This window comes from Aristolochia californica, unplaced genomic scaffold (genome assembly GCF_029961685.1).
Source record: "Aristolochia californica isolate CCGP_79_NKW_82.1479 unplaced genomic scaffold, dmAriCali1.0.hap1 SCAF_6, whole genome shotgun sequence".
Taxonomy (NCBI): Eukaryota; Viridiplantae; Streptophyta; class Magnoliopsida; order Piperales; family Aristolochiaceae; genus Aristolochia; species Aristolochia californica.
The window spans coordinates 320,124-345,673 of record NW_027182257.1 but is presented as its reverse complement, the minus strand read 5'-3'; the positions used below and the strand labels follow the sequence as shown (position 1 = coordinate 345,673).

Below are 25,550 nucleotides of genomic sequence, written 5' to 3'. Positions count from 1 at the left end.
TTGGTTCCATTGGATGCGATGGCGATTGCCGGTTCTAGAATCTAGGCGTCGGTCGCACGCGTCGGTAGTGGTGTTTTCGCGTGCCAACGTATTCCTCTCTCATTGGTTGGAAATAATGCCCCTTTAAATTCCAGCTCCCTCCACTGTCGTCACTCGTCACTCGCCTCTTCCCAATTCATCACTGGCTGCCAAACTTGCGAGACCGTACACCGATTTTAGGGCTTTTCGCTCTTTCCACCTGCATTTCTCGGAAAACGCAGTTCTAGACCAATTGAGGTGTGTTTGGTGCTTTGCAATGTGTCTTCCCGTGTGATTTTTCGGCGGTTTTTCCTTTAGAAAGCTGTCCAAGATCTCGAAGAATGTCGTAATTCGGTTTTTGTTCGGTTAGGTTTTGTTTTGAGCTTGAGTTTGGTGACGCGCACCGCTTTGTTTTGAGCTTGGAATTGTGGTGCTTGAATTTCTGAAATCGAATGTCCTGTGTTTTTAGTCCAGCATGTTAGCTCAAAATTGTAGAAGATGTCCTAATTACTTTTTTTGGATGTTATGATGGCTTCTTGCTTTTAGCTTCCATTCGATTATGAATAGCTCTATACTGTTGCTAAATGCGAACTATGTGGTTAAATTTTCTGCTTTGAGAAGCTCTAGATAAGCTTTTTCGTGTGCTGCGGTTCCTTATTCTTAGAGAATTGGAGTTACATATAATTTATAATTTTTTTGTTAAGCCAGAATTTTCAACTGCAATAAGCAGGTACATTTTAATATGTTTATAGTTGGCAAGCCTTTTTGCTACTGTATGATTGTTTGGGGATAATTGGAAAGTCTCTGTTGGAGAGAGCTCGTCTCTCTCTTTTAATCTGCTTCCTTTTAGTGATGCATTTTCTTTGCTTAATTTTCTTGTAAAGTAGGGGATATAAACCGTTGTAACATAGACAACCTTTTTTAATTTATCTGGAGTAATGCTTCTTTATCTAATGCTAATCCAGAAACTAGTTTCATAGTTGAATTGAGCAGCTCTTCTTCTTATTATTTCCTTAACGATTATTACCTCTCTATTTCCAGGGACAGCTGCTTTCTTGGTCTAGTGCTGCATGCCGGCGATAAACAGATTAACTACTTGAGAGCTGTAAGGCTTGACCCGTCCAATGATTAGGAATACTGTTAATGTGCTGGCAATGTATAGCAATGTCCTTTGCTCTATTGAGATATCAAAGACAATGCTTCTTCTGATACTGGTGTCCTGTATTCTGTTGAATGAAAGCACGGGTATCAGTCCTGATGGTACAAGGACCTGTTTTATCACTTTGGATGAAAATTTGTGTGATTGTTTAATGTTTTCTCATTGACGCTGTAATCAGCATTGAGCTTTTGTTGCAGGTGAAGCCCTTCTTAGCTTTAAGATGGCTATTGTGAGCTCTGATGGTATTCTTCTTCAATGGAGACCAGAAGATCCAGATCCTTGTGGCTGGGAAGGAGTAAAGTGTGATGCCAAAACCAAGAGAGTTATTTATCTGTGAGTTAATTGATGGTTAATCATTTTCTTTTATTTATTTATGCATGCCGGCGTATCTGTTCCAACCCGTGAAATTATGTATTTGTATAAACTCTACAGTCTTGTACCTAGCTACATTGCTGTAGGTGATTAGTGGATCCCATGGAAACTACTCAACAGAGGGAGCTTTTTTACATCATGATACCCATTTGATGGTGATGGAAGTCAAATATATGAACAAATAGCAATTCAAAGTAGTCATCATCTTGATATTGTTAAAGGTGGATATGCCTGCTAGGAATGAGGCTTCTCTTTGTTTGATGCAGGCAAGCCTTCTCAAAAAAATAAAATAAATAAATAAATAAATAAAACAAATGTACTGAAGGGTATCTTACAAAAGATTATGTTGATCATGAAAATCATGGGCAATTTGGTGCTGATAATATTGGGTGGTGGCGCTCTTTTTTTGTTTGAGAGCAGGTGGTGGTGTTCTTATTTACTTCAATTTCAGTTACACAACCAGGAAATAAGACAGAAGCGGTTTTGAAAATTTGAGGAGGACAGGATAATACTGCTGCTGTTCATTTTTCTGTCTTTCCTGTGATCTAACAAGTGTTCTTTGTGGATAGTATAATCTGTAACATCAGTTTCACACTTATTGCTTTATTTTTCAGGAGTCTTCCTCATCATAAGCTCAGTGGATCAATCTCACCTGACATTGGGAAGCTAAATAACTTGCAAGTATTGTATGTATTTCCTGGAGTCCTTTCCTCTATGAGAGGTTCAAAGTTATGACTACAGTTATCATTAACATGAACTTATGGTTTGTTTGTTCCAGAGCTATTCATAACAACAACCTGTATGGAGCAATTCCTTCACAACTGGCTAATTGTTCTGAGCTACGTGCCTTGTATGTTCATTGTGATATTTTCATTTTCATTTTCAATTCTCCTTCGTTCTAGTTTTGGCAAGTTATGACTGTTTGGAAATCCTGTTACCTATTGTAATCTTTTTCGTCAATCATGCAGAAATTATAATTTTCTTTGCATGATAATGTGTGTGCAACCTGTTGAGTCTTCATTCACATCTTCTCAATGGAAAAGACTCTTGTTTACTTATCCCTTTCACTGTGATCGTGATTACTGTGTTGCTCACTAGGTGACCTTTTATTCTCCTTGTCTTAGATTTTTTTTTTTTTTTTTTTTTTGAACTTACGGATTTTAACTAATGAATAATGAATGAAAAATACTACAAAGAGGGAAAAACATGCTTCATTTCTCAGGAGAGAGAGCCTCAAAACATGACAGAGTGATAAAATAACCCATCCTTTGCAAACCTATCTACTGAACTATTTGCAGCACATGGAGTGTGTCATACAACTGAGAGACTGTGACATATTTCAATGATTTCGATCCTCCATGGAGGAGGAGAGTTATTCGCAACATGTAAGTCAATTTATTGCAAGTGCTGAGTCTCCTGCTGCTATGCATGGGCTGGACAAATGCTGTGAAAATAACTTCACTCTTGCACGGATAGTCTTCAATTCTACTTCAAGTGAATCACAGTGTCCTACTGGACCAGAGAAGGCCGGTAGTGTCTGATCTAAGCAGTCACGTATGATGCCTTCAACCCATGTTGGTGCTGGGTTTCCGATAGAGCAGCCATCGAATTTCATTTTTAGCCAATATAGGGGAAGGGAGAACATGTGGCCTGTTGAGTGGCAGAATGGTCACTAAGTTTTACAATCTCTTTTCTGTTTCTGTGTTCAATTAAACTTTGGAGAGTGCACATGCGTGGGTGGCTTCCAATCTCCTTTTGTGTCGTAGAAATTAAAGTCTATTCCAATAGTGTTGACTTGTTCAAATTTATGTTTAAGTGGAACTTTACATTATAACTGTTTGATACCTTTTTGAGCAATTTTGTACCTTCCCGCTTTTCTGAATGGGTTCTCTCAAGTGCATTTTTATATAGTGATGCCAAAATAATGGTGGAGCTACAAGCTCACTGAGAAAACCAGAGGGAATTTACCATTTTTTGTTTTGCAGATATTTGCAGAGTAACTATTTAAGTGGATTTATTCCATCAGAGTTAGGAGATCTTGCAGAGCTTGAGATCCTGTGAGTTACCTTCTGCTCAGTGTCTATTGATCTTGTATACTTAAAGGCTTCTTGGTTACTCTAAAGTAAAATCTTCGCTTTATAACATTTTGTTTAGATTTCGAATCTATCATTTGGAAATAATTAGTATGTAGCTGTCCAGAGTTACAGTTGTATTAATTATTTCTCATCTTATATTTCTGTGGCTTTACATTCCAGATTTTCAGGTTTGATCAGTTTCTGAAATTTTTAACGCGTACAAGCTGTTTTAACATATCATATATTGATTTGTAATTTCTAGGGATGTCTCTGGTAACACTCTTAGTGGATCTATTCCTCCATCCTTGGAGAAGCTCAGCAAACTCTCAACACTGTGAGTAACTTCTCATTTTGTCAACTGTGTGTCTCAGGATTGAAATATTGCTCAAACTAATTTGTTAAATATATTCTTCCTTTCTCGACTTTTCAAGCAACGTGTCGAGCAATTTCTTGATGGGAAGCATACCATCTGACGGTGCACTTAGCAAGTTTAGTACAAGCTCGTAAGTACTCTTTTCTTATATGCTGAATTTATTGGCATAATATGTTTATGTCTTTCAAATGTTGTCTGTGTTTGCTATATACTATTTGCACATACTCTTCTCACAATACATTTCTTGGTCTTCATCTTTTGCTTTTAACCATTATTGCTTTATTGTTTTATGTCTCTTGATATTGGAGAATTGACTAATGGGAATATGATGCCTATGTTACTAACAAGGTCAAGTACCTGTTTTTAGATTTTACTGAAAAACTGGTAGTATGTCTGGCAGAACTTGGAGAAATTCATATTTGATTGTAATGTATCCATAAGTTTCACCAAATGCATATGTTTGCAGCTTTTCTGGAAACAGAGGCTTGTGTGGGCAGCAAATCAGTGTTCAGTGCAAGGATAATGAGCCGTCAACAAATTCTCAACCTTCAGGTTCAGGTAACTCCAATCTTATGCAAACTAGGGTGATTTTGTTAGGAGAGAAAAAGTGAGTAAAGCAAGTTTGTGTCTCCATCATTCTTTAAATATCTTACTGAGAATTTGGTAAGACCAAGTTGGAGTAAGGGAGGGGGTGAGGGTGAAACTCAAGAACTTAATCAAATTTTTTTTTCTGTGATGAAGTAAAAGTCACTGTTTCAATAAGTGAAAAAAGAAAAAAAAAACTATTCAGACACTTGGATCCCACGGCAATTTATTTTGGCATAACTGATGGCCATTTTGGGCTCTTATGAGATTTTTTACATATTCTGAGCATCCATATTCTTTGAAAATAATGTGTCGCAAGGAAGACAAGGCAGAAAAAGATCTCGCTATTACCTTCTGCTGCTAATATTTTGGGTATACTAGTTTTAAGTTTTGTTGGTCTTGATACTAGTCATTTTTTTATTGGTTTTTCTTTATATATATTATATATATTTTAGTTTCTCTGAATTCAAATAATCTGACTATGCCAGAAAATCAACGCTCTAAGAGGCCAGGAAGGGATTCTGCAAGGCTTCTCATAAGTGCTTCAGCAACAGTTGGTGCTTTACTTTTGGTTGCTCTGATGTGTTTCTGGGGATGCTTTCTATACAAAAAGTTTGGGAAAAGTGAAGGCAAAGGTCTTTCCATGGATGTCAGTGGAGGTAAAATTGTTTTTAATTATGTGAATTGCTTCTCTGGAGTGCATTGGTTTCTAACCTTCTTCAGTCTATCTAAAGGACTTTTGTGGGCTGGATTTTTTTTTTTGAATAATTTACAATGTATTATAAAGTTATGTATAAATTACAATTCTTTGATTTCTTTTATGAAATGACGATTTGAAACTGCACTTACAGTAGACTGCTTCAACACATAGGAAGCAGCCGACTGCTTCTATGGTCTCTGTGTTGAAGCAGTTGACTTTAGGGGCATTTTTGCCCGAATATTGAAGAATCATTATTTCATAAATAAAATTGAAGAATCATAATTTATACATAACTTCATCGATAAATTGTGATTTTTTATTTTTTTGTGAGCAATAAGAAAGGGGAATATTAATGGATTGAAAATGAAAGGAATATTAAAATTCTCAGCCACCCATTCAAGCATTTCACCAAGTTGTGTAAACTTATTTTCTTAATACAACTAACTCATGCCACAAGTTCATTTGCAATCATGTTTATAAATGACCCTGGTCACAAGAATATGATTGGAAGTAGGTAAAGCAAATGGCATCTTTTCCACAGAAGAAACACTTTGACATCTTACATGCTTTTGCTGTATCAGGTGCCTCCATTGTTATCTTTCATGGTGATCTGCCCTACTCATCAAAAGATATTATCAAAAAATTGGAGACTTTGGATGATGAACATATTATCGGTTCTGGGGGCTTTGGGACAGTGTACCGGCTTGATATGGATGATGGCAATGTGTTTGCTTTGAAAAGAATTATGAAGACAAATGATGGGTTAGATCGGTTTTTCGAAAGGGAGCTTGAAATTCTTGGCAGCATAAAACATCGGTATCTAGTAAATCTGCGCGGATATTGTAACTCTCCTTCCTCAAAGTTGTTAATATATGATTTTCTCCCTGGAGGAAGCCTGGATGAAGTTCTTCATGGTGAGTGAGTTTTTTTTTTTTTTTTTCTTTTCCCTGTACCTTTTTAGTTGTTAGTACTCACTGACCTGAATTTGCAAGACCAAAATGCATGGCGGGAGAATTCTTAGGCTGGAACGCTGTAGAAAAGGAAGTGGGCAATTAGTGGTTCAATTGTTAGTGCTTCCAAGCTGTCGTCCTTTTTTGTGAAATTCTTTCAAGCCTTCAGGTTTACCTTTTGAACAAAGTATGTGGGAACTTAAAGTAGGAGGTCTAAAGACAGCATAAATGAGCTCGACACCCCTGTTATTAAGTCTTTGAGAAACCTTGAGAAGGTTTGCATTTAATGGAACTATCACCAAATTTCCTTGCTTTTGAAGCTGTTACTGGACATATTATTTGCCTTCTTTTACAGGGAAAAGAACTTCATTTCGTATATTTTTTTAAAAGTGAATGTTCTAATGAGGCTAAAAAGTAAAAGGAAACAAAACCTCGAAGGGAAAAGGCAAAAGAAAAACAAAACAAAAAATGGGCAAGCACACTGAAAATTGCAATGTGGAGGCACCACAATAACAGTCTGTTGATGAGTTATACTTTCTATAGCAAGAGAGTGAACTAAGGAGTAATCTGAATGTTGCTTCCCATCCAAGATCCTCATTGTTTTAAGGAGATTTAAATTTCCTTCCTGTTGGTTTATTTTTTAAATGTTATTCATCATGAAGGTGAGAACTCGTGGTGATCAAATCAAACTAATCAATATTTTATCTTATAGCCAATTCATAAGGATTGGTTGTGGGGAATTTCAAGTGGAATGAGTTTTCCTGACACTCTCCCCTCACTACAGAGTTGAGGCCTAATTGCACCATTGCCATCCTTATCTGCTAGTTCATTGAACTTTTTTCTAATGAATATTTGATTAAGTGTATAACAGGTCTTTTTACTTTATTTGAATTAAAGGACTTGTAAAAAATGAAAGAGAAACATAGATGAAAACCAAGACACCAGGAAAGTTATAAAGAGGATGTTTGATTGTGAGAATGCATGGAGTTTATTGTAAGCAAACAATGCAGCTGATCTTTTAGCTAAGCAAGGGGAAGCCCTCCAATCTCTCATTATAAGGCTCCCCTTCCTAAGCTTTTACTCTTTGTTTCTGGAATAAAACTTTACTTTTCTCAAAGAAAAATGCATCAAATACATTACATGTGGTTTTTGCATTAATTTAAAAAAAATGTTATGTACTAATTTCATATGTGCCTTCAAGACTTGTGTAAGCAGATCCTTGAGTACTTGATGTGTGCCTGTTCTTATTCAAACTGGAAATGATTCATATATGTTCTTGTTTTCTCCTAAAATATAGGATCTTTTGATGGAGTGAATGATTCTGTAGCAAAAGGGACCTGTGGGTTTGGACATTTGTCGAACTTGGAACTTGAAAATTTTATAATCAAGCTGTTTTTTTTATTTAAAATTTTGAGACTAATCAAGCTGTCTATGATTGTACTGATTGGGACAGATGTAACATGGCTTTTCCATATCAAAGCTTCCCCTTGACAATCCATTTAAGTTGAAATATGGTACATGTCACTCATTAGAAAATTTAGTTAAAAAAGGATGAAAAAAAGGTAGAAGTGGCATAAGATAGAATTTAGTTCTAAAAGAGGAAAAAAAGTAGAAGAGGAATCAGATGGAATTTAGTTAAAAAAGGTTGAAAAAATGTAGAAGTGGCTTAACATGGATTAATCATCAGCATCCAAGCCATGTTTTGAGGAGATTTGCTGGGTGATATTGTCGGCTATAATCTTTTCATGAATTAATACTGTTAGCTATTATAAGCCTTTCAATTTGTACCCTCCCTCTCATATAAAATTTCTCATAATCTTTGATTGACCAAAGCCATTATATATCTGTAATAATATAGATGCTTACTGCTTAACAGAGAGGTCCGAGCAGCTGGACTGGGATGCTCGTGTAAATATAATAATAGGAGCTGCTAAAGGACTTGCTTACTTGCATCATGATTGCTCTCCTCGAATCATACACCGTGACATAAAATCTAGCAACATTTTACTTGATGGGAATTTGGAGGCTCGCGTATCTGATTTTGGACTTGCCAAATTGTTGGAAGATGAGGAATCACACATTACTACAATTGTTGCTGGAACATTTGGCTACCTGGCCCCAGGTATACTGCTTTAAGTCCTATGAGTATTGGAGATTTCTTGTAGTTGTTAAATGATTTTTATTGAGTTAGTTCTGACTTCTTTCATGGGGTATGTGCTGTTGATAAAATTACTTTTTTTATTTTCAGTTTCAGAACTTCGTCATTTACAAAAAAAAAAGGGCAATGAAAAAACTGATACAGAAAAAATAAACACCTTCTGCCTGCCAATCGGCAACTTAGAGCTGCAGAAGGTCTTTTAGATCCTCCTAAACCTATTGTAGCAGTTAAACTAATCATGGAGGTGCTTTTGAACATAACCATTTGTCTCTTCTTCTTTTTCCTATTCTTTTTTCTAATCAATGAACCATTTATCTTTTAAATAGAGCTGCAGAAGTTTTTTTTCCTTTTCAAAAAAAAAAAAAAAACTTCAACCTCAAATTTTTCATAACCTACTGCCTTCTTAGTGCTGTTACTATATTATTATCTACAAATTAAATTGATAATCATGAGAAGATTTCTATCCTTTAAAATTTCTTACAACTTTCTTTGCTGAAAAGAATAAAAGAAGTCACGAATCTTAATTAAATATGTTTCAATTGGTTATTTGAGGGGGCCACAGAAAAATTTGCAAACAGGCTTGTCAAGTAGCTCTTCCAAACTTACTGAAGGCTGAAGTATGAATAACCCAGTTGCCAGCTTCTCAACTTTAAGGAATACCTGGTTTTCAAGTTCCAACAAAGGAACTTGAATTTTCAGGTGCTGTTTGTTGCTAGCAATAGTTTGTATGAAATAAAAGGTCACTAAGAAACTATTCTCAGACTTGTATCAACTCATCTGTTAGTGGAATTGCTTCCTTCTTCCTCTCGTTCCTGCATTGTCCAGTTAGTGTTTCATAGAGGATTGAAAGGCTGATGAAATCTTTTCTTTGGCAAGGAGCAGATAATGGATTCAAATGTCATCTTTTCAAAAGGAGTGATATTTGTAGTCCTAAGAAGCATGGTGATCTTGGAATTAATCCCATTAGAACTATGTACCTAGTGCTTCTTGCGAAATGGTGCTGGAAAGTTAATAGTGACAGAGAATCCCTTTGGCAGCATTTTGTTGTGCATAAAGTGAGATTTAATGAGGTTGGCTGGTGTTTTGGTGATAGAAATATTTCTAGGCTCTCTCATTTTGACGTGTCTATGCATAAATTTTTCCTAAGATTTGCTCTGTCCTCTGTATCCAAATTGGGTGTCGTAACAATGCATCATTTTGGCATGATTGCTGGCTTGGAGATGAACCCCTCAACTCTCAATATCCCTGCCTCTTCATCATTGCCGCAGCCAGATATTCTTGTTTTGACTCCATGTTTTCTAGTGATTGAAGCTTTACTTGTTGGAACTTAGCTTCAGTAGAAATTCCTCTTGACTCTAAAGCCATTGAAGCCCCTCTAATCTGCTCCAGTGATTAGGTACTCTTTATCTTAAAGGCAACCTGGCTGATTCTCTCATTTGGTCACCTAAGCTTGATGGTGATTATTTGGTCTCTTCCTGTTTCTGACTTCTCTCTAACAACCAGAGTTCAAAGTACAACAATGCCAACTTGGCGTGCAACCTCTGCACCCCTTGCAAAGCCAAATTCTTCATCTAGAGTGCTCCGAAAGGCAAGATTCTAACCTGTGATAACCTGCAGGCATTGTGGTGTCCATGATTGGGAATCTATTGCGTGGGATGCCTTTCCCAATCAATGGACACTCTATAACTTATTGGTCATCATAAGCTCAATTTTGACAGGAGCTTGCTTGGCCCTTGATCCAGCAGGCTTTGAGAGGTGATATCCTCCATTCTTTCCTTGTCCCTTTCGGAACAGCCCACTCAACCTTTGTTGAACTCTCTGGGCTTCTCCATGCCTTGATGATTTTCAAAGTTTAAATTTAATGGTTAGCTTATTATCGTGAGGGATTCCTTGGTTGTTATCAATTGATCTACCAGCAGAAAGCTCCCCCTTGGATGTTGTGCCATCTTTTTTTGAAATTATGAACCTTGCTGAAAATGATTTGTTGGACTCATGTATTAACTCTTTAGCCAAAGAGGGGGTTTCCTACCAATCTCTCATTGTAAGGACCCCCTCTCTTCTTTCATGTAGCTGTGTTGCCTTTGGGGGCTCTGAATTAAATGCGCCCTTTTAAAAAAAAAAGTAGCAACCGAAAAGAAAGAATAGCAATGTTGCTGTAGCAACCAAAAAGAAAGACTTGTATGAATTTCAAAACTTGTTCAAAGTTACTACAGATTCACCTATTTATAGACTAAAACATGTGTAAATAAGTGACATCACCAAAATAGAATTTTCCCAGGATTAAACCTCCCAATTACAATCCTAAATTGACTACTAATAAGAAAGGGTTGCAAAGCAAAAGCTTTCCTAATTAGAACTGTAGACAAACTAGGAAATTTTGTAAAGTGGAAAATGCTGACTTCCTCCATATATAAAAGTACCTGAATAGAGTATTTTCCCTAAGACAATAACTTTCCAAAGATAGAAACAACTGAATTTCCAGTCTTCTTTCTTTTATATATAGATGACTTTCTTCTTCTACAAGTGAGCCATGTATTACATCATTGACTCTTAAAAGATTTTTACTGAGCTTCAGCATGTTGTTCCAATATCTTTGCTCCGTTCTAATTCTGAATCATGAAAGCTTTACGCTGAATGCTCCTTTGGGAACTTCTCCTGCAGAATATATGCAAAGTGGCAGAGCAACAGAAAAGACCGATGTATATAGTTTTGGAGTTTTGGTGCTTGAAATTTTGAGTGGACAAAGACCCACTGATGCAACATTCATTGAGAAGGGCCTGAACATTGTTGGTTGGGTATGTCTAGATGTTTATGTTTCTTAGTACTAACAAAGGAAATTTCCGGTTCTATTGTTTGTTGCGTTTTCCAAAGGGAAATGTTCTATTTAAAATATTCATCACGGATTGCTTTCCTCTAATAATTTTTCTATCTGATTTTCTCGTTGCAGTTGAACTTCTTGGTAGTGGAAGACCGACAGAGGGAAATCGTCGACCCAAATTGTGAAGGTGTCCAAATGGAAAGCTTGGATGCTTTGCTTTCTATGGCAATACAGTGTGTATCATCAAGCCCAGAGGAGCGGCCTACAATGCACAGAGTGGTGCAAATACTGGAATCTGAGGTTATGACTCCATGCCCAAGTGACTTCTATGACTCAAATTCGGAGTAAGTTGAGAGTTGAAAAAAGCGAAGCTTGTCCTTTGCAAGATAGCTAGTATCTGAAACGAGGAAATGAGGCAAAGAGGGTAGGGGTAATGTGAGTTCCAGGAGAAAGAAGAAAAATGATGCAAAGCTGCAAGAGGGTTGCGACCTCGCTGCATCTTGTGATCTTCGTTCGTTAATTCTTTTGTAGAGTTGTGTCGTGTCATTTATATACACCATTGTAACAATGTATTCCAGGTGGGAGACTTGATGTAAATGTAACAAATGCCTTCTTTTCATATTTTTTTTTTCCATCTGTTTTAAGTATTTGTTTCTTTTGTTTTGTGGATGCTGTCATGGATAGCACAGCCGCTCTTGTTTCTATGAGATCCTATGCAATTTGCACGACCATGGTAATACCCTCTAGTGTCCTACAAAAGGACAGATAGTTTTTGCAGATTGCAGTATTGTAATATTTCACATGTAACATAATCCTAACAGCATTTGTTGTTACAAAGAGCACGGCACGCTTATCCTCTTCGACGATTACTAGGCCTGGGATTCTGGGTTCAAGGTTACAAGTTTCCGATGCTTCCCATGGATGGCTGTGAACTCTTTCGTCAAAGACGGTCTCGGACTCGCTCCTTCTACGCTCCTGCTTTGCAGAATTCCCAATTCTGTCGTGGGTGGTCCTGGAAATGACGAATTAATCGCTTCCTTCCGGTCTCTTTAAACTCGAACCTGTCAGTATCACCATGCTTCGATTTCATTCTCATTTTGTTTTAACAGGTTGTGCACTTGAATTACTCCCGCATTGCTCCGTTCATTAGATTAAAGATTTAGATTTCGAGTTTCAGTTTTGATGAGGGATTAGGGTTTCACAGTTTCAGTCTTCTCCACGCTTTACAAGTTCCTGGGTGGGAAGGTTTGTCCTTTTGATTCTGCCACCTGAATCGAACACCCAGAGTTACCTGTTGATTCTAGCTAAATGTGGAAACTCCCTGATTCTCATTTCGTTAAACAGTGTATTAACTAATCGCGGATCTTTTCCCAAAAATGGTGTAAAAATGAAAGCCGAAAAGCGTCTGAAATAGGATTCATGCATTTTGTCCTCTTCTTCTTCTTCTTCTTCCGGGGAGCTCCAGTCCTTAGTCTGGATGATGGCGTCCATCGGTGGCGTTTCCATGAACCTCTTCTCTCCTCGAACCATGTTCCTGTTCTTCGGCCTTCTCCTCATTGTCCAGTTCCTCGAGGGTTCACTGAACCCTCTCTGAACCTTTCCAAGAGCTCATCCAGTACTGAAATACTTAAGCTCTCCGAGCTCTCGGTTGCATTAAAGAAGTCACAACTGTCCTACGCCATTGCATGGTTCGCAGCCTCCTATGCCAGTCATCCCCGTCTTGGTGGGGACATTGTTCTTCTACCAGACCCAGGACTTGAAGTTGTCTCAAAGGTGTTTGGTCAGGCATGGAGTGCAGCTTATAATCGAAGGCTGAACTGGGTCCCCCGCGAAAGCTCATATCAGCAGTGCAGGCTATGATCGCTGTTTTCATGGTGTCCGATGCATTGTTTGTCAACGAAATGTATCGGAAGATGGGGCGTGCCCGATTAAGTCTATGTGATTATCTTCTTCAAGGTGCTCCCGTTTATCTTGGTGGGGGCGCAGGTGTGGCCTCCGGGGATGCGAGGGCTCTGGCTACCATCGTGAGCAGGTATCTGGGTGTCGCTCTGGCAGCCATTGCAGGGGTTTCCGGGGAGGATTTTTCTGCCCTTCCCCTAGCAATTTTAATACAAGCTGCCTGCACTTTGCTCCCCATTTACTGGGCTACATGGATTCCTGATTATAGTGTACAGCCTGAGAAGAAGCAGGAATGAGATGAATGCAGTGCAATGTTCGTGGTTCAGTTTCAGATGTATATTTCTTCATTTGTTGGAGGAGAACCGTGGGTTGTCTTTCTGCTGTTTTGATGCAAATTACGTTCATGAGGATTCCAATGGCGAAAAAGTGGTTGTGCAAATTAGACATTGTGGGAGTTGACAGGTCGGGAATGTTGATTGGATCATACACATGGATACCAAAAACTTGAATTGCTCACGTCACTGGATCAAATGAGTTTCATCAATTTTGATCCAGTACATTAGTGAGTCTAGGTCTCCACGATCGCTTGGGTCTTAAATAGTGGAGTTCGGTTCTATTCAATTCTAATAAGGTGATTGATTGGCTAAGACGAAGATTGGGCATTGAAAGGAAGAGAGGGTGGCTGAGAAGGAGTCGAGAGTGAGGAGCGTCGGGAGGAAGGCATCAAGCAAGAGTTCTGGAGTCAGGGCGAGAGGAGCATCGAGAGAACGAGTAAAAGTGAATTATGTAGGAAATTCACTTTCACTTTCACTCTCTCGGCGCACATTAATGATATTAGGTAAGTAAAGTACAAGTGAATTCGAATTCACTTCACTTTCCCTCAACGTGTACTAACAAGCCTTTTATGTGCATGCATGGATATGGGATTTGTTCGATTCCTTGGTCCATCACATTCCTGGACATAGCCAATCACCTGGTTCAAGTGTAAACTAAGAGAGTTCAACCAAATCAAAAGCAATTAAAATGGAGATCACGATTCACAAACGAAGAAGGTGGGTACTATTAGAAAAGATTTAATTGCCAATGCGAGACTTCACCAAATTTATGGTGTAACTAAATCTGGTAATCTCACGTTAATGACAGGTAAATCTTTGCTGGCTTGATACAATTTAAGATTCTCGTCTCTCCGTTTACAAGTATCATCGAGCTTTCGATCCGTTCCTTCTTCCCTTCTTCTCTCTGCAAAAATGGTGGTTTCTGCAAGTCTCGCTTCTTTCTCTTTGGCCATCTTCTTTTGTCTCTCTGTAGTTACAGCAGGAAGCAACCGTGGCTTCAGCGTCGATCTCATTCATCGAGATTCTCCTGTTTCTCCGTTCTATGACCCTTCTTTGACCTTGAGAGATAGCGTAGCAAGAGATATCCTTCTCTCAAAGGCCCGCGTTGATTACTTCCTTTCATCCTCCAACCAGTCTCTCAGAAGCACTGCGCGGCGGCGGCAGTGGCGGTCAGAACTGACCTCCATTGGCGGGAATTATCTTATGTCGTTTTATATCGGCACGCCGCCGGTGAATATTCTCGGGGTTTTCGACACCGGGAGCGATCTTACATGGACGCAGTGCAAGCCCTGCTTGAGCTGTTACACCCAGAATGATAAAGTATTCGATCCGACCGCTTCTGCTAGTTATAGAAGCCTCGCCTGCAACTCACCTGCTTGCAGGCAAGTTTCCACCTGCAGCGGCTCCGCCCTCTGCGAGTACACTTACACGTACGCGTACTCGTACACACGGGGTACGTTCGCGACGGAGACGGTGACCTTCGAGTCCGGCGGCGGACGCAGCGTTGCTTTTCAGAACATCGCGTTTGGTTGCGGGAACAACAACTCTGCCTCGTTCGATCCGAGAATGGACGGAATCGTCGGTTTCGGCGGCGGTCCTCTCTCGCTCGTACGTCAACTAGGTTCCGGCAAGTTCTCATACTGCTTGGTCCCTATTCAAGACAAAACTTCCGTGGGTACACTGACCATCGGCAGCAGTGGCAGTGAGGGCGGCAGCACCGTGTCCACTCCTCTCTTCAACGAACCCCATGACGTCACCTTCTACACCCTCAACCTGAACAGGATTTCCGTCGGGAACACGTCGTTCGAGCTCCCGTCAGACGACCGTGATATCATTGTGGACAGTGGAACGCCGGTAATCTTACTCAACACCACCGTGCACGACCAACTGGTGGCGGCCGTCGCCGCCTTTGCAAATCTTCCTACAGTCGAGAGTCCGGACCAATCATTCAAACTGTGCTACGAGGCCAAATACGCTTCCCGTCTCCCTGCCGTTACTTTTGGGTTTACGGGGGCGGATTTGAGACTGGGCGGGGAGAATCTGCTCATCCATGTGCACGACGACATAGTGTGCCTCGGTGTCGTGGTTGATAAAGGTATCTCCATATTCGGAGCAGTTGCGCAGCAGAATTTGCAGGTTGGGTTCGATCTCGTGGAGAAGAAGGTCTCCTTCGCTGGTGCTGATTGCAGCAAGCCAAGCTCTGTCTGATTAGAATTTTCAATCGGAAATGTTTAAAATTTAGGGAATTTTACCAAAATAACAGTTCGAAAAAACTTATTTACGAAAACAACTACTTATCAACTTATTTGCGAAAGTACCAAACTTTGACCAGTCCACTGTATATGTGGAGTGTCAAATGCGAGACGTAAGCTTTGACTGCTTATGCGTCGCCATGTCATTAATGCGATACCGTAAATTAACACATCGTCTGCCACGCCATTATAGTTGACACGTATTCTGCCATGCAAGTTGCCATGTCATTACATGATAAAATTTTGAATAAATTTTAAAAAATCAAATATATTTTTTATTACCTTAAATCTAAAATAATAAATTATCAAAAAAATATAATAAAAAATTAAAAAATTAACTCTTAATTATTTAACACCTTTTAATATCAATTAAAATATTTATTAATTAAAAAATTATAGTTACACTTTTTATTTCTTCATATTTTAAAAAATAAAATAAAATAATTAAATTTATCATATTTAAAATATTTATAAATTTAAAAAATACAAAAAATTATTTTAGAGTTTAAAAATACAATTTATTTGTATACTTTTTATCACTTTATTTAAAAAATAATAATATTTACAAAATTTAAATATTTATAAATAGAAAAAATCTAACTCTTACCAGTTTATTATGGATTTCAAATATTTATAAATTTAAAAAATGTTACTCTTAAGTCTTATCCATATATTATAGATTTAAAATAATTTAAAATAAAAAAATATATACAAAAAAGTTATTTTAGAGTTTAAAAATACAATTTATTTGTATATTTTTATCACCTTATTTACAAAATAATAATATATAGAAATTTAAAATATTTATAAATAGAAATAATCTAACTCTTACCCATTTACTATGGATTTAAAATATTTATAAATAGAAATTTTTTTACTTTTAAGTCTTACCCATATATTATCCATTTAAAATATTTATAAATTAAAAAATATACAAAAAATTTGTTTTATTGTTTAAAAATATAATTTATTTGTATATTTTTATCACCTTATTTAAAAAACAATAAATTATTAAAAATATATTATTTAATTAAAAATCTTACAAAACTTTACAATAATTTTAATTTGGCAGAAATTTCATTAACATAAAATCATAAATTAAACAGTAAATCACAAAAAAATCAATATAGTAATTAAACACCTAAATTCAAATCAATATTATATTTAAACACATTAATTAGATTTAATTAACAAAAACCTTAAAATATCACCCTCCTAAATCGGCTTCTGAAATTCAAATTTGGGTTTGGAGGGTGAGTAGGGCTTCGATTTTGAGAGAAGGGGCGGCGAGAGAGTGAAATGATAGAGTATTAAGAGAGGGGGCGACGAGAGGATGAATAGAGGGGAACGGAGAAGAAGAACGAGAGATGAGGCTGAGACGAAGAGAGCGGTTGAGAGGGGGGCGTCGAGGGCGAGGCCGAGCGGTTGAGAGGGGGGCGTCGAGGGCGAGGCCGAGCGGCAGCAACAGGGTAGCGATCGTGGCCGAGCGGCAGCAGTAGGAGCGAGGGCGAGAGGAGAGGAGAGAAGATAGATCGAGGAAGAAACATTAGAACAAAAATAATATAAAGGAGGGCTTACATGGAGTGATCTGGCGTAGTGAGAGCTGACGGGGCAAAGAGGGAAATTGATAATGACGTGTCAAATGACATGTCAGATGAAGTGTAAAAATAATTACGTGGTAGCCCATGTGTTCAACTATCATACCGCACTAATGAGGTGTCAACACGTCAACAGTCAAAGTTTACATGTCTCTTTGAATATCCATATGTACAGTGGACCGGTCAAAGTTAAGTAGTTTTGCAAATAAATTAAGGTGTTGTTTTCGTAAATAAGTTTTTTAAAACTGGTATTTAGGTAAAAAAACCGTACAAAAATATCAAATTGTGTCACACGTATGGTTGCTGTTTCCGAAACCACCCAAACTCACGATGCTTTTTGGCTTCTTTTATCTGAAGTAACGGCAGGAGGAAACCGTCTCTTCAGCGTCTCTCTCATCCATCGAGATTCTCCTTTCTCACCGCTCTACGGCCAGTGCTGATACCTCCTCTCACCTTCCAACCCGTCGTTCAGAAGCTCCGTCGTCACCGGGAGAACAAACATAACCTCCTTCGGCGAAATGGTCGGGATTTTGGACACAGGTAATGATAATGTATAGAACCACTGCAAGCCCTGCTGTGTCTCTGCTGTTAACTCTATAAATACTGTATCGTACTCAAGTGGTTCGTTGGCGACGGAGACGGTGAGCTTCGAGTTCGCCGGCGGATGCCGCTTTACTTTCCGAACGTCACCTTTGGCTGCGGGAAGAACAACCCAAGGATGGACGGCAAATCGGCCTTGGCAGCGGTCCTCTCTTGTTCGTACGTCAACCGTGTTCCTCCATCAGTGGCAAGTTCTCATGGTGCTTGGTCCCCGGTCCAAATCTAACCTCCGGCAACGGCGTCGTGTCCACTCCTTTCCTCACCTCAACGAACCTCCTGGGGAACACGTCGTTCGAGCTCCGGGATTGGACCGTGACATCTTTGTCGACACCTCAACGCCGGTGCTATTTCTCAACTCCATCGTGCACGGCCAACTGTTGGCGGCCTTCGCCTCCGTAGCCTCGCACTTGAAGGATCCCTCAAAAGTTTCCGTTCCCTACTCCGTCCTGATTTAACACTAATTGGATCCACAAGCGTGGGCTTTATAAAGACTAGGAGAAAAACAAGGCTATATGAAAAGATGTGGGATCTGTATATTAAATGGAGTTCATGAGAAAATGGACTATATGAGAAAATGGAAACTTTCCCTTAGCCGTTTACATCAAAGTTAAAAAATATTGTTGTAATTTACGTCCATGAGAGCTGTAAATTTCAGGGCAAAGAGTTCAGCAGAAAGTGTTCCACAAACTTCCATCACAGCGCCGACAAAACCTGAAACGGAATGAATGTCACTTCAGAAGGGTAGGGGAGTCTCTCAGTTATGATGTTTTTCTCTCTTCCGCGTCCTCTCTCCACCGCCTCAAGTTTCATTGTTCGTTCCAGAAGCTATGGTGATGGAAGCTTTTATTGGGTTTCATTTATTCTGAGTCACATTTCCACGAAAGGAGGAAAAACGGCTCGAATCAAACAGTTTGTTTGAGAGAAATGAAATAAACAAACAGTGCTAATCGTTGGCAGCGGCAGTGAGTTTTTCTCTATCTGGAAGCAGGACCGTGGAGCTTTCAAGCATCAGCAGTTCCTTACAATGGAGGATCTGTTCGGCCTTCTCTTGACAAGGTAGGCAGGAAAAACAGAAGTACCCAAGTAGTTCTTTTCATATCCATACGAGTCAGCTCCAACATGATAATTGAATCTCTGAAAAACCTTGGGTCTCGTGTTAGATGCTGCTGATTATCATCAGCATGAAGTCTTGGTCTCAATCATATTCTTCCAGGTAATTTAATTACTTAATCAAATATCATAAATTCGACTGGGTTTACAAGATAATCGATTTCTACAACAAGCAGCCGAGAGGGAAGTTTTCACTTTTCAGCAGCCGAAACAAGTTTTAGACTCTGATTCACACAGACGCACTGGTGGCCATCGCCGGCATGACCGGAATGGAGAAATAGGACTCGATGGCGACCGACCCACTTTGCGAGCCAGCAGAACTAGTGTAAAGAGCCGGCGCCTTGCTCTTCTTGCTCCTAAACCGGCCTAAGAGTCGTAAGAGAAAAGCCGCGGACCTTCTTCCACGCCAAATTGACGATGCCTTCTTCTTCCGCTTGAAAGGATCAGTCCCGCCAGCCCAGTACTCTTTGGTTACAACGTTTGGGCGAGGGAAGGCCGCGGAAGCGATCCCTTCAGGGAAGTCGGCGGAGGAGATTGGTCGCAAAGCAGCGGAGCGCAGGCCGTGGGAGGAGGCCATGTCTGCTCAAACGGGGAGGGTGTAATGCAGTGTGGTGCAGCTCTGCGCGATAATTTATAGAGGCGGAGCGGAGAAGAGAAGAAGCGGACTCATTGGGCAGATTAGTATCTTCTGGAAAAGGCATATCACGTCAACCAGTAATAATTTTCTGACGTTTTTACCCTTTTAACAGTCTTGATTGACACTAAGGCTTATGAATTGCAAAGACATTTACGTAATTCAATTACGAGTTCTTTCCAATGCAACAAAGATGGAAGAAGGGAATCCATTACCATTCCCTCAATTGCAATAAGTTCTTGTCTTGGCAGAATCAATGCTCTTTTGTAGGATTGTCCTTCTTCACCCAATTGCATATCCTTTCAGACTCCAGAAACTCCTGAAAGTGAAAGCACCTGCTGCCCATCTTTTCATGACAGACTCACGTCAGGTTCTTGGTGGTTCATTTTGTTCCTCTCTCTTCCAGATTTTCTCGGTAACAGCTGAAGATGTTTCCATTTGTCTCTGGAAGCGGATGATTGACCATGACCAATTGTCTCTGTAAAATGTGTTTTTTTTTTTATCCCTTGTAAGAAGCACTTTACTGCTTCCATGAATGTGTCGGATTCGGAAAGGAAAGATCAGTAGAATCAAGCCTTATCATTGGAGAAGGGATCAAAGGCTTTATAGCCAGAAGAGAACTTCAACCTATTAATCAAAAGCCATATTGAATTTGCATTGCAACTTTTCGTTGAAATAACTGAGACTGAATTCTCTTCTGTTTACATTATCTTCCGTAAAAAGCATAGGATTTTGCTCGCTTTTTTTTTCTGGCGTTGATGGATGGGTTTTGCATGGAAGATGAAGCTGACGGGTTCATTTCGCCGCCATGTGAATGAATGCTACAACCAATGGCAATTCGAGTTTCGTCTAATCTTGGAGATTGTACGAGCTTGGGGGATCGGCAACGGCGCCGGCTAAACTCTTCCTCTATAATAACGCCGATCTCTTTAATGGCTCTTGAGACCGATGACAGGATAACTGCACATCTAAAGAGATAACTGCAAATACCAATTCTATATTATTGCTTTCTGCATTCACTGAAGCCTCAAGCTCGTACAATCTCCAAGATTAGACGTCGTTGTAAAGGAAACAGAGCTTGGGTCTTTGATACTTATAAGCTGCTGTATTTTCTTTTCATGAAGGTGAGGGAGCAGTAGAATTCTGTCATGTCATTACATGATAAAATTTTAAATAAATTTAAAAAAATCAAATACACTTTTATTACCTTAAATCTAAAATAATAAATTACTAAATTTTTTAATAAATAATTAAAAAAATAACTCTTACTTATTTAACACCATTTAATATCAATTAAAATATTTATTAATTAAAAAAAAATTATCTTTACACTTTTTATTTCTTCAAATTTTAAAAAATAAAATAAAATAAGTAAATTAATTAGATTTAAAATATTTATAAATTTAAAAAATACAAAAAAATTATTTTAGAGTTTAAAAATACAATTTATTTGTATACTTTTTATCACCTTATTTACAAAATAATAATATTTAAAAATTTTAAATATTTATAAATAGAAAAAATCTAACTCTTACCCATTTATTATGGATTTAAAATATTTATAAATTTAAAAAATCTTACTCTTAAGTCTTACCCATATATTATTGATTTAAAATATTTAAAATTTTAAAAATATATACAAAAAATTTATTTTAGAGTTTAAAAATACAATTTTGTATACTTTTATCACCTTATTTACAAAATAATAATATTTAGAAATTTAAAATATTTATAAATAGAAATAATCTAACTCTTACCCATTTACTATGGATTTAAAATATTTATAAATAGAAAATTTTTACTTTTAAGTCTTACCCATATATTATCCATTTAAAATATTTATAAATAGAAAAAATTTTACTCTTAAGTCTTACCCATATATTATCCATTTAAAATATTTATAAATTAAAAAAATATACAAAAAATTTGTTTTAGTGTTTAAAAATATAATTTATTTGTATAATTTTTATCACCTTATTTAAAAAATAATAAATTATTAAAAAATATATTATTTAATTAAAAATCTTACAAAACTTTACAATAATTTTAATTTGGCAGAAATTTCATTAACATAATATTAGAAATTAAACAGTAAATCACAAAAAAATCAATAAAGTAATTAAACACCTAAATTCAAATCAATAATATAATTAAATACAATAATTAGATTCAATTAACAAAAACCCTAAAAAATCACCCTCCTAAATCGGCTTCTGAAATTCAAATTCGGGTTTGGAGGGTGAGTTGGGCTTCAGTTTTGAGAGAAGGGGCGGGAATGAAGAAGAAGAACGAGAGATAAGGCTGAGACAAAAAGAGAGTGGTTGAGAGGGGGGCGTCGAGGGCGAGGCCAAGCGGCGGCAGCAGGAGCGAGGGTGAGAGGAGAGGAGGAGAAAGATTGAGGAATACATATTAGAATGAAAAAAATATAACAAAGGGCTTACGTGGAGTGAGCTGACGTGGTGAGAGATGACGAGGCTATGAGGGAAATTGATAATGACATGTCAGATGACATGTGTGTAAAAATAATGACGGCCCATGTGTTTAACTACCATGCTGCACTGATGTGGTGTCGACACGTAAGCGGTCAAAGCTTACGTGTTGCCTTTGACTGTCTACATGTACAGTGAACCGGTCAAAGTTCGGTAGTTTTGCAAATAAGTTGAAATCGTTGTTATTTTCATAAATAAATTTTTTCAAATTGGTATTTTGGTAAAATTCTCAAAAAAATACAGAGTTGTTGCTACTAATACATATTTTCCTTCTATGATGCTAAGCAGCTGGCAACAAAAAAACAGGAACTCCGAAATAACTATAGTAAGATGGTTGTGAGTTGATGGAAAAAATAGTGGAGATGGCATCAGTGGAGCGGATTCCGTTGGCCATAGGAGAGATCTTGAGTTGAGAGGGCAGAAGGGAAGATGCATGGGAATAAGGGTGGAAAAGGGAGAGCGTGGTTTGAGAGTTATTTAAGATGAGTTTTAATTCCCTACCACCCTGGAAGATAATTCAGAAGGAATTCAGTGTGCATATAGGAAGGTAAAGTTATGTTGTGAACAGGGTTTTACTCGTATCAAGAGTCCAGTTACTTTTGGGATCAGGGATCCGCCGACAGGGCTCCCTTGTCCTCGTCACAGAGATAAGAGTAAGTTGGAATTTGTAACATGGTCCATTGCATTTCAACAATTTGTGTAGTATGTGAACCTGCGATGAAAGATGCAGGAAATGGAGATGTAAGATCCATGAAAGCAACTGTAACATCATCAAACACAAATTGGTTCAGGTTAGGGAAGAAGATGACTGTTTCCAGGCATCCGAATAGTTATATGTTAGTATTAGAATGTAATTTAAATATATTCATTGAATTTATTAAGTTTACTGTTACGCATAACAGGTAAGTTTATACAGAGAAAAGTAAAAAGGGTAAAATGGTAAAAATACAAAAAATAAAATAAACAATGAATATATTTAAATTACATTCTAATACTCCCCCTCAAGGTGGCTTGTAAATATCCTTGATAGCCATCTTGGACAACAAAGAAGAAAGGTGGGTAGAAGGAAGAGGTTTAGTGAACATGTCGGCCAACTGGTACTGAGAGCGAATAGGAAGTAATTTGAGGACGCCCGAAGTAACACGTTCACGAACAAAATGACAATCGATCTCAATATGCTTTGTACGCTCATGAAATGTGGGGTTTGAGGCAATATGTATCGCAGCTTGATTGTCGCAATAGAGCAATGCAGGAGAGGCAACCTTGACTTGAAAATCTTGAAGAAGTTGCTGCAACCAAATGATTTCACTGGCAGTGGAAGAAAGAGCGCGATATTCAGCTTCAGCGGAGGAGCGAGAGACGGTGGTCTGCTTTTTGGCCTTCCAAGAGACCAAAGAATCACCAATGAAGATGCAAAAGCCTGTAGTAGAGCGGCGAGAATCGAGGCAGGATCCCCAATCAGCATCCGAGTAAGCGCGTACCTGCAAGGAAGAAGTAGAAGAAAACAACAAACCCTGACCAGGACTGGTCTTGAGATAACGAAGCAGGTGATGTACTGCCTGGAGATGAGGAAGGCGGGGTTTGGCCACAAATTGAGTGAGCTTGTGAACGGCAAAAGTAATGTCGGGACGGGATAAGGTGAGATAAAGAAGTTTCCCAACAAGTCGCCGATAGTGGGTGATATCAGGAAGCAGGTCACCATCAGTGGCAGTTAAATGAAGTTTGGGATCCATGGGAACACTAGTGGGTTTACAAGCTAGGTAACCTGAGTCTTCAAGTAATTGTAAGGTATAATGACGTTGAGAAAGCACAATACCGGTTTTGGACTGAGCAATTTCAAGTCCAAGGAAGTGCTTAAGACAACCGAGGTCCTTGAGCTTGAACTGAGTGTGCAGAAATTGTTTGAGTTCAGCAATAGCACGAGATGAAGGGCCAGTAAGGATGATATCATCCACATAAACCAATAGTGCAACAAAAGAGGGACCATGACCTTTGGTGAAAAGGGAGTAATCAGATTTCGATTGGAGAAAACCAAAAGAGATTAAAACATGAGAAAATTTGGAATACCATTGCCGCGAAGCTTGTTTGAGACCATAGAGGGACTTGTGAAGCTTGCAAACGAGCCGACTGTGGGATGAAGAGGACTCCCCCTGTCGAAGATAGCCAAGAGGAAGATCCATGTAGATTTCTTCAAAAAGGTCACCGTTTAAGAAAGCATTGTTGACATCAAGCTGGGCTAGATGCCAATTATGAGAGGCGGCAAGGGCAAGAAGAACCTTCACAGTGACCAATTTGGCCACAGGGGAAAAGGTGTCAACAAAATCTAAACCTTCTTGTTGGGTGTAGCCTTTGGCTACCAAACGAGCCTTATACCGCTCAAGGGAACCATCGGATTTAAGCTTGATTTTATAGACCCATTTGCAACCAATGGAATGTTTATCAGGAGGGAGAGAAGTGACGGTCCAGGTGTTATTGGTTTCCAGAGCGTTCAATTCGTCCCGCATAGCTAACCGCCATTCAGGGCACGTTACAGCTTGGTGATAGTATTGAGGTTCAAGTTTAGTAGAGACATTGAGGGCAAATTGTCTGTGCGAATCAGAAAGGGAATGATAAGAGATGTAGTTAGAGATCGGGTAAGGGGTGGAGGAGAAAACAGACGAAGAAGAACCAGCAAGCAAATTGCAGTGATAATCCTGCAAGTAAGAAGGTGGATGGATCGGCCTAGTAGATTTGCGAAGAGAAGGGTCAGTAGATGTAGAAGGAACAAGCACTGGAAGAGGATTAGGGGGAATATCAGCAACAGGGGTAGCAGAATTAGCTAGTAAATCATGAAGGGAGGAAGAAGCAAGGTCTGGCAGAGAAGGAGGTTGTAGAAAGGAATGGGGGAGAACCAAATCAGGAAAGGGATCCGGAACGGTATCTGAACTGGTGATGGTATGAAAAGGGAAAACTTCCTCATGGAACGTTGCATCTCTAGAAATAAAAACATGTTTGGTCTCCACATCATAGAATTTATAGCCTTTGACACCAGCAGGATAACCAAGAAACACACAAACGCGAGCACGAGGGTGAAACTTAGTGCGGTGAGCAGCTAAGGTGGAAACAAAAGCTAAACAACCAAAGACCCTAAGAGAAGGATAATCAGGAGCCGTGTTGTAGAGTAAATGAAAAGGTGTGTTGTGTCGCAAGAGAGAAGATGGAGTTCTATTAATCAAGAAAACCGCAGTAAGAATGCAGTCTGTCCAAAAGGAGACGGAAATACGAGATTGGAAGAACAAGGAGCGAGCCACATTTAAGAGATGTTGATGTTTTCTTTCAACAACTGAGTTTTGCTGAGGTCGTTCAACACAGGAAAACTGGTGTAAGACTCCTTGATCTTGAAAAAACTCAACAAAAGATAACTCAGGGGCATTATCAGATCGGAA

The 25,550-nt window shown here is 38.6% G+C and overlaps 2 protein-coding genes and 1 pseudogene across 3 annotated transcripts; all 3 read left to right on the top strand.

Annotated features, from left to right (window-relative positions):
• Positions 1-174: 174 nt before the first annotated feature.
• Positions 175-11,985, top strand: LOC137933987 (LRR receptor-like serine/threonine-protein kinase FEI 1). 2 transcript variants are annotated; one of them, XM_068778149.1, is made up of 14 exons: positions 175-276; positions 1,060-1,278; positions 1,375-1,510; positions 2,164-2,235; positions 2,328-2,399; positions 3,535-3,606; positions 3,887-3,958; positions 4,056-4,127; positions 4,464-4,549; positions 5,071-5,241; positions 5,864-6,196; positions 8,109-8,354; positions 11,052-11,185; positions 11,338-11,985. In XM_068778149.1, the coding sequence occupies exons 2-14, from the start codon at positions 1,143-1,145 to the stop codon at positions 11,554-11,556; spliced, it is 1,821 nt and encodes a 606-aa protein (XP_068634250.1). In that variant the 5' UTR covers positions 175-276; positions 1,060-1,142; the 3' UTR covers positions 11,557-11,985. The 2 variants fall into 2 exon arrangements, with proteins under 2 accessions (XP_068634250.1, XP_068634249.1); XM_068778148.1 differs by having other exon boundaries at positions 4,464-4,555.
• LOC137934193 (probable folate-biopterin transporter 7) lies at positions 11,885-13,403 on the top strand (annotated as a pseudogene).
• Positions 13,404-14,354: 951 nt separating this feature from the next.
• LOC137934192 (aspartic proteinase CDR1-like) lies at positions 14,355-15,650 on the top strand. Its single transcript, XM_068778461.1, has one exon. The coding sequence runs from the start codon at positions 14,355-14,357 to the stop codon at positions 15,648-15,650; it is 1,296 nt and encodes a 431-aa protein (XP_068634562.1).
• The last annotated feature ends 9,900 nt before the right edge of the window (positions 15,651-25,550 follow it).

Bases quoted from the DNA above. Each gene is read 5' to 3' on its own strand.
- LOC137934192 (XM_068778461.1), top strand. From the start codon at position 14,355: ATGGTGGTTTCTGCAAGTCTCGCTTCTTTCTCTTTGGCCATCTTCTTT.
- LOC137933987 (XM_068778148.1), top strand. From the start codon at position 1,143: ATGATTAGGAATACTGTTAATGTGCTGGCAATGTATAGCAATGTCCTT. The intron at 2,400-3,534 runs GTATGTTCATTG...TTTGTTTTGCAG, and splicing joins TGTTCTGAGCTACGTGCCTT to ATATTTGCAGAGTAACTATT. The intron at 11,186-11,337 runs GTATGTCTAGAT...TTCTCGTTGCAG, and splicing joins GCCTGAACATTGTTGGTTGG to TTGAACTTCTTGGTAGTGGA.